Source organism: Coturnix japonica, chromosome 3 (assembly GCF_001577835.2).
Source record: "Coturnix japonica isolate 7356 chromosome 3, Coturnix japonica 2.1, whole genome shotgun sequence".
Taxonomy (NCBI): Eukaryota; Metazoa; Chordata; class Aves; order Galliformes; family Phasianidae; genus Coturnix; species Coturnix japonica.
This window is the reverse complement of record NC_029518.1, coordinates 75,403,184-75,417,534: the sequence shown is the minus strand read 5'-3', so window position 1 is coordinate 75,417,534 and position 14,351 is coordinate 75,403,184. Positions and strand designations below refer to the sequence as shown.

The 14,351-nt window shown below is 47.0% G+C and overlaps 1 protein-coding gene across 2 annotated transcripts in view; it reads left to right on the top strand.

Moving 5' to 3' along the window:
* Nucleotides 1-291: 291 nt before the first annotated feature.
* The window catches only part of SMAP1 (small ArfGAP 1), an 84,451-nt gene continuing 70,391 nt past the window's right edge, over nt 292-14,351 (top strand). For both annotated transcript variants that reach the window (XM_032443264.1, XM_015859089.2), the window contains exon 1: nt 292-552. In XM_032443264.1, the coding sequence (XP_032299155.1) occupies nt 435-552 (118 nt within the window). In that variant the 5' untranslated portion in view covers nt 292-434. The remainder of the gene's footprint in view (nt 553-14,351) is intronic.

Below are 14,351 nucleotides of genomic sequence, written 5' to 3'. Positions count from 1 at the left end.
AGTCCCCTCACAGCCCCCTCACAGCTCCCTCACAGCCCCCTCAGTCCCTCACAGTCCCCTCGCTTCCCGCACCCCATCGGCCCCACAATGCCCTCAGGACCCTGGTGAGGGTCCCCGCCCCGGCTGCCCCGCGGTGGGTGGATCCCTCCGATCAGCCGTGTCCCGTCGGCCGATCCCCGCGCCCTTCTCTCGTCCCCCCCGCAGCCCCGTGCCGCCCTCCGTCCCGCTGTGGGCGGCGCTAGGACCCGCCGCACTATTTGTCGCGGCGCTGTGCTGCCGAGGCGGGGTGCGCGGGCGGATGCGTCTGCAAGTAGTTCCGGTCGAGGAAGTGGGTGCTGGCGGCAGCCGGTTCCTTGCCAGGGCAGCAGCGCCGTGAGTCCGGCGGTGCCCGGCCCAGCCTCGAGCCGTCGCCTCGCCCGCCGGGAGCCGCCGCCATGGCCACCCGCTCGTGCCGCGAGAAGGCGCAGAAACAGAACGAGCAGCACCAGGCCATCCTGGCCAAGCTGCTGCGCGAGGAGGACAACAAGTACTGCGCCGACTGCGAGGCCAAGGGTACGGCAGCGGGGCGGGGGGGGAACGGCGGGGCTCGGGGCGGCGGCGGCCTCGCCCTGCTCCTCCACCCGGCCGCGCTGCCGAGCTGGGGGCCGGGCGCTGCACCGCGCGGAGCTCCGTGAGCGCGGCCGCTTCGTGCCCCGCCGGCACCGAGTGTAACTCGGTAACAGGGAGGCGGCTGCCCGGGCCTGGGGCGGTGCGAGGGGCTCCCGAGCTGTTGTTATCTGTACTCGGTCGGGCGGCCCCGTGCCGCGCTGGAGGAGGTACGCGTTTGCGGCTGTGTTTGCTTTGGGTTGTGTGGCTCTGACGTGGACAAAATGTGGCAGATCCCTGTTTGGTGTAGGATCGCTTCGAGGAGATGTTCCCCTGGCTGGGATGATTGCACGGTCATTTATTGAGCTAAATATAATACTTCCTGTGTGACAGCCAGGTGTGCGCAGCGTGGGGCTCCGGCTCGGCATTGCTGGGGTTGAGGCCCGGTGGCCCCTGCTGCTGCCGAGCCCCCTTGGCAGGCGGCTGCTGCTGCTCTGCCCACTGAGGGGACTTGAGCAGTGTCATGTGTGATGGTGCTGTTTAATACATCAGAAAGAAAGAAACCAGATCTTATTCTCCTACTGTATGGATGTAAGTATTATATAATGTGGATTACATTGAAGATAACAGACCCTTGTGACTTGCAAGTAAGTCTTCTTACTGGTTTGCTGGTACAGCTATTCCAGCTTCTTGTTACCATCTTAGAGACCCACTATAACCCAGAGGGTTCTGGAAAAGTCATGCTTGTGTGCTTTATGTGTGACTGGCAGTCCCATGTTGAACTGCTGGCTGAATCCCACACCTGTGCTGTCAGCATCACAGGCCTCGGAGCTTGGCTGCTCAACAGCAGCATCTGAAATTCTCCAACTCAGTTTTGTCTTCTCTTCTGAGTTCCCTCTTTCCATCCATCACCTGGGCAGAGTGTTGCTTAGTCTTTGTTGTCCTTGCTTGGTGTCTTCTGCTCCTTCAGTTCGGCAGTGCTGACACATTCAGCCTCATGTTCCTGTTTGTGTTACTGAACGTTTCTGTGCGCTGCCTTTTTTTCTTGTGACACTTCCATACCTTTCTTCTGTCACAACGCAAAGCTTGAAGTGGCAGCAAGCTCTGACCTTTGGCGTGTTGTTTTTTTCTCTTGGGTTATTGGAGCAGCTACCACTCTGTTGTCCAACCCATCTTTTGCTTTCAAGCGAACCTGTAATTCAGTTTCCTTCTTTGTAATAAATTGTTCTACTTAGCTGCCTTATCTACAATCTGACTGCACTTCTAAAGTCTTCTGTATTTTCTCTGTTGCCACAACCTCTTCCTCCCGTGTTATCTTTCTGTCTGCTAAAGGTATGGTTTGCTCTCACCCTTCCCCCCTCCCCCCTTACAAAACCTGGTTGAGGTTTTGTTTTGTTTTCTTCCCTGAAGCTTAATTTATGTGTGTCTCATCCTGTTCTGGCATTTCTTATTTTCTCACGTCTTATTAGCTTCTTGCTGTCGTCTGCCTTTGCTCATGCTCCTGTAGTTACGTGTGTGGTTTTCTGGTGGTTGTTGAGGAGGTGGTGGATCAGCAAGCTGAGTTAGTGCCAGCTGTTCTAGGGGCACCTGTCTAGTAATAGGATGTGGTAGGACGGGCAGGCTGTGTGGATTTCTTTTCTTACCTTTGGGAGTTTGTTCCTAGGCTGGAGAGCTGTGTGAACAGCATTGGGCTGCCGCTGCGTTATACCCTGGAGCCTGGATATCTGTGTACTTCCAGAAGATGAGGTTCAGAAGGAAAAGCAAAGTTGATTCTCCAGTTGAATATCAATCCTTTGCCTGCCATGAAAGCATAATGCCCTGTCATATCTTTCCCTTGTTGAAACTTGGCCAACAGTGGAGGAGGAATGGAGGCTTTTTCTTCCAGTTTCAGCCAGATTTATTTTTTCCTCCTAATGTGTTTCACGCCTAACCCATGCTGGCTGAGCACTAACAGCTTGCTGGTGTCTGGTGAAGTTCTGGTTATGTTAGTCGTGACACACAGCAATGGCTGAGTTGGTGATTCTTTAAGATGTCTCTGCTGGGATCCCAGGTCTGGCAGCTGTCTCCATGCATGGCTTCCCCCACATGCTGACAGTTGACTTCTCCGCTTGCATCAGAGCAGCAGTGATTTTGTCTCTGCACGTACCCGTAATTACAGGCTGGAGTTCTGTCCTGTCAGCTCCACTAGAGACACTCTTAGGCCTGGCTTCCAGAAACTGTCTCATGAAATTGTTCCTTATAGGACTTCCAAACAAGGGTTCAGTTCTGTCAGAGAACCAGTTATTTTCTTTTCATTGGTGTTATTGATTCTTTTTTTCTTTAAGCTATTGTCACTTCAGTTTCTGTCGGCCTCTTTAATGCAAGCTTTGTGTTCTTGTCTGTCATCCTCCTCCTTGTTGGCTGGGATTCCCTGAGTTGTTCCTCTTTACTGTTCACCTCATTGTTAGGTGACGTTATCTTCATGGTGTAATGAATTGTACTTGGATATTGGTTCTTATTCTGGCAGTCTCTAAAAACCCTTGTTTCTAGCGTGCTATTGCAGATGCCTGGCATTGGCCCAAATTCAGGATGAGCTCTTAACCAAAGCTAAGAGGTTGTCATCACAGTTCCTTAGTTCTCTTACCAGAGACATTGGGGTCCCTCCTTTTGTTCACAGACCTATTACATTTCCCCTGGGCATCTGTTCACCTTGTCACATCTGAGGGATGTTGAAACCTCGCATGTCGTGGTTGCCTATCTGTATTAACTGCAGCTCTTTGAGGCCCTGGAAATTTGTAGGTAGATATCATGTGGAATCTTGTAAATATCCTTCTGACCCTAACAAACTTTATCCCACTTGTTTTTTTTATCGCTCATCACTTTGATCATATCTACCTTTAGTATCTTCTGGCTTTTACATCTTGCATCAAAGGGATCTTCAGCACTTGCTCTGGTCCTTCTGCTGATTCACTCCGAAATCACTGAGCTGGCTCTCCTTGTTCTCGCTACCCAAGGACCATCTGCGTTGCTTATAAGGGAGTTTGAAGTGTATACCTTCCCTATGTTATTACATGCTTGCTTTTGTAGGAGGCTTTTTAGGAGACAAATGTTATTAATGATTAATATTAATAGGAAGGGCAAATCCATCCATATGTTTCTTGCCTACTTCTTAACATGTATGGTATATGGAGTTAACTCTTTTCTGCTTTGTTTTGCAAACCTTAAGGAAGGTGGAGAATATAGCTGAGGACACATCTGCCTACTCTGGCAGGAAGCAATAATTAGGATTGCTGACTTTGGGTACAGTTTGTGGAAGTGCTTTTTATATTCCTTATTTACCTTTTAATTGTTGGATTAGCTGTCATGAATTCAGTGGCTGCTGCTGAAATACACTGGAAGCAACCTGCTGTAGGGCCACGCTTAGAGCCTCACAGATGTCATCTCTTCAGGCAGGAAGCCTAGAAAAGACAGCTCTGGAACTGTCTTCACAATCCGTTGGGTTTTTGGAGGAGTGAAGGATGACATTTGACAGTGCAGTACTTGTCTTCGTACTGCTTTCTTTACATCCCTATCTGAACAGCTGTCTGTGTAAGGTAGTACTTGTCATCTTAGTGTTAAACTACTTATTCCTAATGTTTGTAAGAAACACTAAGGTACGTAGGCAGCAGCTTCAGTGATACTGGCTTTTTGAAAGAGGCAAGCAACCGAGATCCCTTCTAGTGTATGGCCTTATGGTGCAACTTTTCGTGTCCTCTTCTGTGTGTATGTAAGTAAAACTAGCAGGGACTGGAAGGCTGCAGGATCACAGAATCACAGAATGACCCAGGTTGGAAGGGACCTCAAGGATCATGTAGTTCCAACCCCCCTGCCTGGCAGGGCCACCAAACATACACCTTTACTAGATCAGGTTGCCCAGGGCCCCGTCCAACTTGGCCTTGAACACCTCCAAGGACGGGGCATCCACAACCTCCCTGGGCAGCCTGTTCCAGGGCCTAACCACTCTCCTAATGAAGAACTTCCCACTAACATCCAACCTAAATCTTCCCTCTTTTAACTTAAAACCATTTCCCCGTGTCCTGCTATTGTCAGCCCTTTCGAAGAGTTTAATCCCCTCCTGGATGTAAGTTTCCTTCAGGTATTGAAAGGATAAATAGCTCTAGATGTGTTTTATCAGTCTGGTGTGCTGAGAACCATCTTGAAGCATCTGATTTTTATCTTTTTTCTTTCACAGTCTGGGGAGACTAAATGCATTTTTATCATTATTTGTGCTAATATTTGAACCTTTTAAGAAACAACGCCTCGTATGGATTTATCAAATAGAACTGAAGTTGAAAGCCATTAATGTCATTCAGCAGCCCTTTTGACTATAGAGGCTCACAGCTTGCTAATTCTATGTACTTAGTACCTAATTACAATGTGTTCCAAGTCTTCTGGGCTTGTGTTACTGCTTGGCAGCAAGACTGGTGTTACGTAGGCACTGATGTTAAATAGTAGTGAACAGAGTGCTTGCAATATGAAGAGTGTGACAAAGCACAAAAGGAGATGCTTTCTTGAAAAGGGTCAAGGTGTTCAGCAGTAGCGAAGGACTAGTCATTGGAGCAAGCAGGCATGGATACAGACTATATGGAGCAGTTCTTAAGTAGCCCTGCAGAGAAGGACCTGGGGGATCCTGATGGGTGAAAAACTGAACGTGAGCCAGCAGTGTGCCCTTGTACATCATAAAGCAAATGGTATCCTGGACTCCATCAGAAGAGGGGTGGTCAGGGAGGTGATTGTCCTCTGTTCTGCCCTTGTGAGGCCCCATCTGGAGAACTGTATCCAGGTCTGGAGCCCCCACTGCAAGAAAGACAGAGAGCTGTTGGAGAGGATCCAGAGCAGGACCAAGGAGATGATCAGGGGGCTGGAACACCTTCCCCATGAAGAAAGGCTGAGGGAACTGCGCTTGTTCAGCCTGAAGAAAGGAAGGCCGTGGGGTGACCTCATTACAGCCTTTCAGTATCTAAAGGGAGCCTATAAAAAGGAGGGGAGTCAACTCTTTGAAGGGGTTGATATCAGCAGGACAAGGGGAAAAGGTTTTAAGTTGAAGGAGGTAAGATTTATGTTGGGTGTCAGGAAAGTTCTTAGCTATGAGAGTGGTGAGGTGCTGGAATAGGTTGCTCAGAGGGGTTGCCCCATCCCTGGAGGTGTTCAGGGCCAGGTTGGATGGGGCCCTGGGCAGCCTGGTCTAGTATTAAATGGGGAGGTTGGCAGCCCTGTCTGTTGCGGAAGGGGTTAGAGATTCCTGATCCTTGCGGTCCCGTCCAACCTGGGCCATTCTGTGATTCTGTAATGTAAACTGGGAGCAATACATCTTTGTCTACCATCCATCTCTATGAATAAGGGCTCTAAGAGCCTAATCACTGTTCCTAACAATGTTCAAGTGTAAGGCATATGTTTGAAAACCAAACAATTGTTTTCTGTTTGTTATGCATTGCATTTGAATGTTGACTTTAATGCAAACATATCATCTACTGAAATCTGCTGATGAATTCACATCCCTGTCAAGAAGGCAGTTACCTGAGTTGTCAACTGCTTTAGAGTTTTTTAAACTCTAGCAGTTACAATAACACCACTGGAAGCTTGCAGATCTTCTGGACCATCAGATGAAGTGAATAAATAACTGTTAGGAATTCTGTGGGGTTGTTCGTTTCTTTTTTGGTTGAATATCTTTGCCTTCAGAGGTGTGAAGTCTGGCTAAGCGATCTCTTAACAGAATTGTGGTAAAATGACTTATTGGCACTGTTGCTTGTTAAACCTGACTACAAATCAGTTGAAAACTGCCATTTTGGAGGCAATTTTGGGTCCATTTGAATATCACAGTCTCGTGCGGGTTGGAAGGGACCTTAGAGATCATCAAGTCCAACCCCTGGGATTCGAGCCTCCTGTGTAGCAGAGTGGCACTTCTTGAATACCTCCAGGGATGATGATTCAACCACTTCCCTGGGCAGCCCATTCCAGTGCCTGACCACCCTTTTGGATAAAAAATTTTCTTAACATTCAACCTCCATCTCCCCTGGTGCAGCTTGGGGCCATTCCATCTAGTGTCGCTAGTTCCCCAGCTGAAGAGACCAACCTCCACCTTGCCACAACCTCCATACAGGTAGTTGTACGGAGCGGTAAAGTCTCCCCTGAGCCTTCTCCAGGCTAAACAATCCCGTTTCCCTCAGCCACTCCCCATAAAACTTGTGCTCCAGACCCCTCACTAGCTTGGTTGCCGTACTCTGGACACACTTCAGGGCCTTAATGTCTTTCCTATAGTGAAGAGCCTTAAACTGAATGCAGTATTCAGGGTATGGCCTCACCAGAGCTGAGTAGAGAGGGAAGATTGCTTCTGCTCTTCTGCTGGTGAAGCTATTTCTCATACAAACCAGGATGATACTGCCTTTTTGGCTACCTGGGCCATACTGCTGGTTCATGTTCAGCTGAGCATCAGCCACTACTCCCAGGTCTGTTTCCTCTACACAGTCTTCCAGCCACTTTGCCCCAAGCCTGTAGCATTGCTTGGAGTTGTTGTGGCCTAAGCACAGAATCCAGCGCTTGGTCTTGTTGAACTTCATCCTGCTGGCCTTGGCCAAGCAATCCAGCTTGTCTGGATCTCTCTATAGGGCCTTCCCCCCTGCCCCCAGGCAGATTGATGCTTCCTGCTAACTTGATGTTAACTGCAAACTTAGTGAGGGTGCACTTAATCCCCTAGTCCAGGTAATCAGCGAAGATACTGAACAGAACAGGCCCCAGTGCTGACCCTTGGGGAATGTCACTGGTCACCAATTGGTATTAATCCCATACTCTCAAGATCTGTCCCCCCAGCAAGTTCTTCACCAACCACAGGGTGCACCTGTCCAGGCCATGGGCTGCTGGCTTCTCCAGGAGAATACTGTGGGAGACAGTGTCATTGGCTTTGCTGAAGTTTAGGTAGACTATGTCAACAGCCTTTCCCTCATCTACCAGACAGGTCACTTGATCATAGAAGGAGATCAAGTTGGTCAAGCAGGATCCACCTACATGAGTCCATGCTGGCTGGGCCTGATCTGCTGGTTGTCCTGCGTGTGCCATATGATCTCCCTCAAGATGATCTGATAATTAACCATTCGTGGCACCAAGTGGGAATCACAGTGGCAAGCCTCCAGTCCTCCGGATCCTCTGCAGTTGATCAGGAATGCAGATAGGTTGTGGAAAGCAGCGTGGCAGTCATCAGTGCCTGCTCGTCTCAAAAATAAATCACAGGAGAAGGAAGAGACCTGTGGAGATCTCATCCAATCCCCTGCTCAAGTGGGTTCCCTACATGGAGAAGCATCCAGGTGGGTTTTGAAAATCTCCAGAGAAGGAGACTCCACAGCCTCTCTGTGCTGTTCATTCCAGTGCTATGTCACCCTCATGGTAAAGAAGTTCTTTCTGATGTTCAGGTGGAATTTTCTGTGTTGCATTTTGGGCCTGTTGCCCCTTATCCTATGACTGGGCATCACTGAAAAGATCCTGGCCCCATTGTGTTGATATCAGTCCCTTTACTTTCCAGCTGGGAGAAGCGCAGTGGATTTAGAGGAGAACTTGTAAGCAGGTGGAATGAGGCAGTGGGGCTGCTGAAGTACTGAGTGACCTAGTGGAGGAGTCTTGCAAGGAAGGGATTTGTTTCTATCTCCTGTCTCTCACAGTATGGGAAAACGTTCTGAAATAAGCCAGACAAAATCTGTTCAACTTGTGAAAGCACACTGTTGCAAATGCATATTCCTGCTTCTTTATTCTGCCTGAAGGCTTTTTACCAAAGCTCTTTATGTGATATTTTTGCATGGAAACTACATTCTTCAGGACATGGCAGGCCTAGATTGGATGAGATTACAAGTGACATGCTGTAGTCTGGTTAGTTGGTTGGGCTAGATGACCTTTGGAAATTCCTTGCAACTTAAATCTTTCTTTGACTTCCAATATAAACATTTGCAGGACTTATGTGGTTGTTGGGTGTGGTGCGTTTTTTGTTTGTCTTATTTATATTTTTTTATAACCTTTTAGATCAGCGGGGGTGGATTACATAGATGCAGAAAGCCTTACCTTAGTTCTCAGCCCTACTTTCAGAAGTAAAGGCTTTGGCAATTCAATTCCTTTGTGAAGGGCAGAATATGGAAGAGTGACTGGTAGTACTGATGAGACCATGTGTCTAAGTGCAGGACATCCTACTTCTTTGGCCAAGAGCTACTGGTGTCTCTCTCCTAATGATGCCTAAGCTGTGGCTTTGATACTCTTCAGTGGGGTGAAAAAAGGTGTCACTGCAGGATGTTGTTGGTGAGAGATGTTAGGCTTTGTTTTGCACCTAGATGTCTTTTTGTGCAACTGAGATTGACTCTGACTTGCGAATCTTCCCTCTTGTTCTGGCCACTATGGAGAAAGCAAGTTTGATGCAGTCCTAATAGGTCCTTGTCAAGAGCAGCGAGGAAGCAACTAGATACATGTTTGTGCTAAGTAGGCTTCTAGGGAGGTGCCTTTTGTGTAGGAGTGGTTCCCTCCTTAATCTAGATTTCCTAAGGGGATTAATAAAGAGTCAGTTAGTAGATGTTGCTCAGAGAGTAGTCAAAGTTAACTGAGTGCATCTTCCTCAGCGAGCTCACTGGTGTTCATTTGAGCACGATTCAGCTTTACTAACTTAGATGCTTTGAATTGTTCTCCCAGGAGGCCATGGATAAATTCCTTAAAACTTAATGAGTTTACCTTGTGAACAGGTAATGCACAGTGATGTCCTTATTGTTATGTTGAGGTGCTTGAAGAGTAACACTGCTGTATTTGTAACTACTTCAATTCAGCTTCACCGTGCTGATAGCAACAGTTTTCAGATACTCCACAAGAGTAAATATGAGTTAGCTGAGCTATGATTTTACTGGTATCACAGAGACATAGTGAGATTGCAGCCCTCCAATTTTGCAAGTAAGCGATAGAGGTGCTTTAGGAGGTACAGACTTGAGGATGGAGAGTAGCCATGTTCTGTCAGACTGGTGGGCTTGCGTGTGCATCTTTGCCCAGAGATGGATGATGAGCTTAAGAGCTTATGGGTCAGGGCTAGAGGGCAGGCCAGTGTGGGTGATGGTGTAGGAGTCTGCTTCTAACTACCTGATCAGGAAAAAGTAGGAATGAGGCCTTCCTGTATTGTGCTTGTGTGTCCAAGTTTTGGTAGCAGGGAGGCTGCGTGGGGTTAACTTTGTGAGGAGCACAGCAGCCTTGTGTCAGGTCTGAGACTGTTCCAAAAGGGGCTACTGGGTGTGCTCTGGGAGGGCAGATTGAGGGAAGGAAAAACTGCTGCACAGCTACTGGTAGAAAGGAGTGAGAATATGTGAGAGAAGCAGCCTTGCAGCCACTAAAATCAGTGAAGAAGGAGGGGAGGAGGTACTTTCTTCAGCCTAAGAGAGGCCTGTGGTGGAGCAGGCTGTCCCTCTGCAGCCCATGGGCACCATTGAGCAGATCTCCTCATGCAGCCATGGAGGAGGCCACGGTGCAGCAGTGGATGAGGCCTGAAGGAGCTGCAGCCCGTGGAAATTCCCCACAAGAGCCCTGAGCTGGAGTTGCTGCCCGTGAACAGGAGCTCATGATGGGGCGGGATGGCTGAGGGAGCTGCTGTCCATAAGGACTTGTGTGGACTGACTGCTGCCCTTGTTCCCCGTGCTGCTGGAGGGAGAAGGAGGAAGAGGTTGAGTGGGGGGAAGGTGTATTTAGCTTGCTCTCTGTTCTCACTGCTCTAATCCGTTATTATAAATAGGCAATAAATTATGTTAATCTCCCTTATGCTGAGTCTGTTTTGCCTGTGATGATGAGTGATCTCCCTGTCCTTATCTCTACCCTTGAGCCTTTTTTCCATCATATTTTTCCCCTCCTGTTATTTGGAGGAGGGGAGGTTAGGGAGTGGTGTGGTGGAGTTTGGCTTGCTGTCAGTGTGAAACCACCACAGCCCTTCAGAGAACTTGAAGAAGCCTGACATTCACAAGCTGTGGTGTTTGTAGGGGACTTGAACCACAATGAGAATTGCCATAGGGACGGCATAGCAGAGAGCAAACAGTCTAGGAGGTTTCCTGGAAGAGTATTGGTCGTTTTTCAGCACAAGTGGTTGAGTCAAGTGGTTTGTCAAGTGAGGTGCTCAGATGGACCTGACTGACCTGCTACCAACAAAGGAAGGACAGATTGAAGATGTAAAGGTTGGGGATGGTCTTAGCTGCAGTGACTGTGAGATGGAAGAATTTAGTGTCCAAAGAAGAGGAAGAAAGCGAAGAGCAGAACTGTAACTGTGCACTTCAGAGATGAGACTTGGGCCTGTTCAGGGATATGCTTGGAAGAATTATTTGAGTGGTGGGGTCTGGGAAAGAGAGAGGTCTGGGGGTGCTGGTTTGGGCTATTTTTAATGTTATTTATTTCTGAAGGTCACTTCTTTTTGCTGTAGAGGTGCACGTCCCAGTGAGCAGGAAATCAAGCAAAAGCAGCAGGGAGTCTAAATGAGCAAGTTGCTCCTGGCAAACCTCAGACAAAAGAAGCAATGTAAGAGGTGAAAACTGAGACAGGTGATCTGGACAGAATATAGAGGGACTGTCCAAGCATACAGGGATGGTGTTAGGGAGGAAAAGAAAAATCTTGGAGTTTGATTCTGGTAAGGAATATGAAACACAACAGGAAGGACTTTTGCAGATGCATTGGCAGCAGAAAGGGGGCTAGAGAAGGTGTGGACCTGCTACAGAATGGAGCAGGGTGGGAGGTGATGGAGGTAAGAAGTATGGAAAAGGCTTCCTCATTTTGGTCTTTACTAGTAAGACTTGGCTTTCGTAGAGTCCTTCTGTGTAAGAAATCTCACTGGATCTTGTAACTGATTGTTGGATCTCTGTTATGACTAAAAATGATGCCCTCTGGTGGACTAGGGGCAAAATAGAAACTACTTCAAACTTCCTACTCTCCCGATTTGGCCTCTTACCTGATTAATGTCTGCTGAGGGTTTGAGCGATATTGCTCTTCTGCATTCAACTTTGGAGCCTCTAGCATAGGAATGGCATAGAAATGAATCCAGCAGAGGACCATGAAGGCAATCAGAGGGCAGGAACACCTTCCCTATGAAGATAGGCTGAGGGAGCTGGTCTTGATCAGCCTGGAGAGAGAAGGCTCTGGGGAGATCTCATTGCAGCCTTACAGTTCCTAGAAGGGGCCTACAGGAAAGACAGGGAAAGCTCTTTGTAGGGAGTGTAGTGATAAAATAAACAGTAATGTCTTTAAACTAAAAGCGGATATTTAGATTAAACATTAGGAAAAAAATCCTTATGTAAATGATGGGGAGGGACTGGAACAGGTTGTCTAAAGAAGTTGTGGATGCCCTGTCCCCAGGAAGCTGCCATTCAAAGCCAGGTTGGATGGGGCCCTGGGCATCTGATCAAGTGGGTGACAACTGTACCCATGGCAGGGGGTTGGGACTGGGTGGTCTCTAGGTTTCTCCCAACCCAAACCATTCTGGGATTTTGTAGTTTTTTTCTTGAATGACTTTATTTATTTGCCATAATGCAGTTTTGTCTTATTGCAAAGACGCAGTCAACTTAGATTTGAGTGGGTATCTAATTTCATAATTGTCTCTGTTTACAATGGTCTGATCATGTGGTATAGAACTAACCTTTATTTATGCTCTGCTCTTTCTGTGTTTGCTGTTGATTTCCACTAGGCGTTACTTACATGTATGAATATGTACTGTCAAGCAGTCCTGCTTGCTGACACTATATTTGAGCTGGTCAAGAGAACCGGTGTTCCTATTTTTTTTCCACCATAGCCAAAACACATAAGAGTTCTGTGATGGTCCCATCAGAGGAGATGGTTGCCTTTGTGCTGGGGGTCACTGTGTGAAGAGGAGGAGGAATTTAGAGGTTGAGAGAGCATCCTAGTGCTCCAAGTCTGTAGTAGCTGTGGGTATGGCGAGCACTAATTCCGTTGCTTGAAGATACAGTGACATGTAATATTGGGGATGTGAAAAATTGCCCAGGTCAGCATGCTGACTGTCTCAGTTAACCCAGACTTTCAGTTGCCCTTTATCTCTTGAGGAAAGGTATTTGCTTCCTGCAGACTGTTCTGGCATGCGGAGGGTAACTCAGCCCTTGTCAGAGCAGAACCTGGACAGGAGGTTGATGCTGAGGGGCAGTGTTGCCAAGCAACTCACAGCAGCTGGGATTTGGTAAAAACAGTTCTGTTTGTCAGAGCTGTGCCTGTCTCTGATTTTTGTGGAAGAAAATGGATATGCTGACTGAGGAGCTGTACCTTCTTGCATGGCTGGGAAAATACTTTTGTTTCTTTATTTGATCCATGTTTGGTTGTTGATTGCCATACCCTTCTTGTATACTAGTTCTTTTTTTAAGCAGGAGGGAACAGGAATTTCTTATGCAATTTTAGAGAAGCACTTAAACAGTTAAAGCTTTATGGCAGCTTTAAATCTTCCTTAGTAGAATGAAAGGCTGTAGTAGTTCTATAGGAATTTCTGCAAAAGGAAGTGGAAATGATCTGCTCTGTGTAACCTGTTCTTCCTGAGTGCACTGGGATTTGTAGGTAGATTCAAAGTGAGGTAGTGAGTGGTCACTGGGACCTCATAATAATGTTAAATAAATTCTGCTCGTGTTTAGCTGATAACGTGGTGCACTTGTGTGTTGATGTTCCAGCATGACAGACAGACATTTTGCTAAATTCATTTGAATTATATTTCTTCTAATGTCGTCTCAGAGAAGAAACTCCATAGTTTCATGAAATGAGAAGATACCTTTAGAGAAAATGCAAAGCTCATTTCAGCTTTACCTGCAGTGATATGTTCTGATTAGATATAAATAAGTTTTTTCTTTATTGGTTTTGTTAACCATGGGGTGTTCAAATACCAAGTTGTTCAGAGGTTATGGGAACATACCTTAGTGGTGTCTAAGACAACTGAACAAAGTCCTGAGTAGCCCGATCTAATTACAACTGCTTGGAGCATCAGGCTGGTCTGGAAGGATCTCATGAGTTTTATTACCAGTTCTCACCTAAACTACTTTGATTTTTATTCACTGGCTGAGTAAATACAGCAGCTGTATCTCTTAAAAAAAGCAAATGTTAAGCATCTTGTAGAGCAATATTTGTATCTCCTGTTTTGTGGGTTGGCCCTCAGAAAGGCTGGTTCTGTTTTCAACTTGTTCCTTCCCTTGTTCTTTCCTTAAGTTTATACCTTGACGTCCATAGCAAGTGCTGCTTTGAAGGTTAGTAGTACTGTTACGGGATAATTTGGGGATTATCCAAGAATGAGATTGCATTTATGTAGTAAGAAAGAAATTCCTGTGCCTGAACTACAGTTTGTTACTGTAGGGGGATAGCTTGGTAGAAAATAAGAGTAGTGGTGCAGCATTACAATCTGCGTACTCCAGTCTGTTTAACCTGCAGAAGAGGTGAGCAAAGAAGATACATATCTGGGGGAGGAAGGTTGGTGAGTGTACTGTTGTGTTGAGCAGGGATGTTATGGGTAATGCCATTAGCACTCAGCTACTTGCTCATCGCCCCTTGGTGGGATGGGAGAGAGAACCAAAAAGGTAGAGGTGAGGAAACTCATGGGCAAAGGTGGTTTAACAAGTAAAGCAAAAGCTTTGAATGCAAACAAGGCAAAGTTACCGAAAAATTATGGGGAAAGTTGTCCTGGGAGGGGGGAGGTATATTAAAAGGGTAATTGAAGAACAAAGCTGTTATCTAGCTTAGTCGACATAAGTTCATCAAGGGAAAGTCTGGCCTTAGTAATCTGA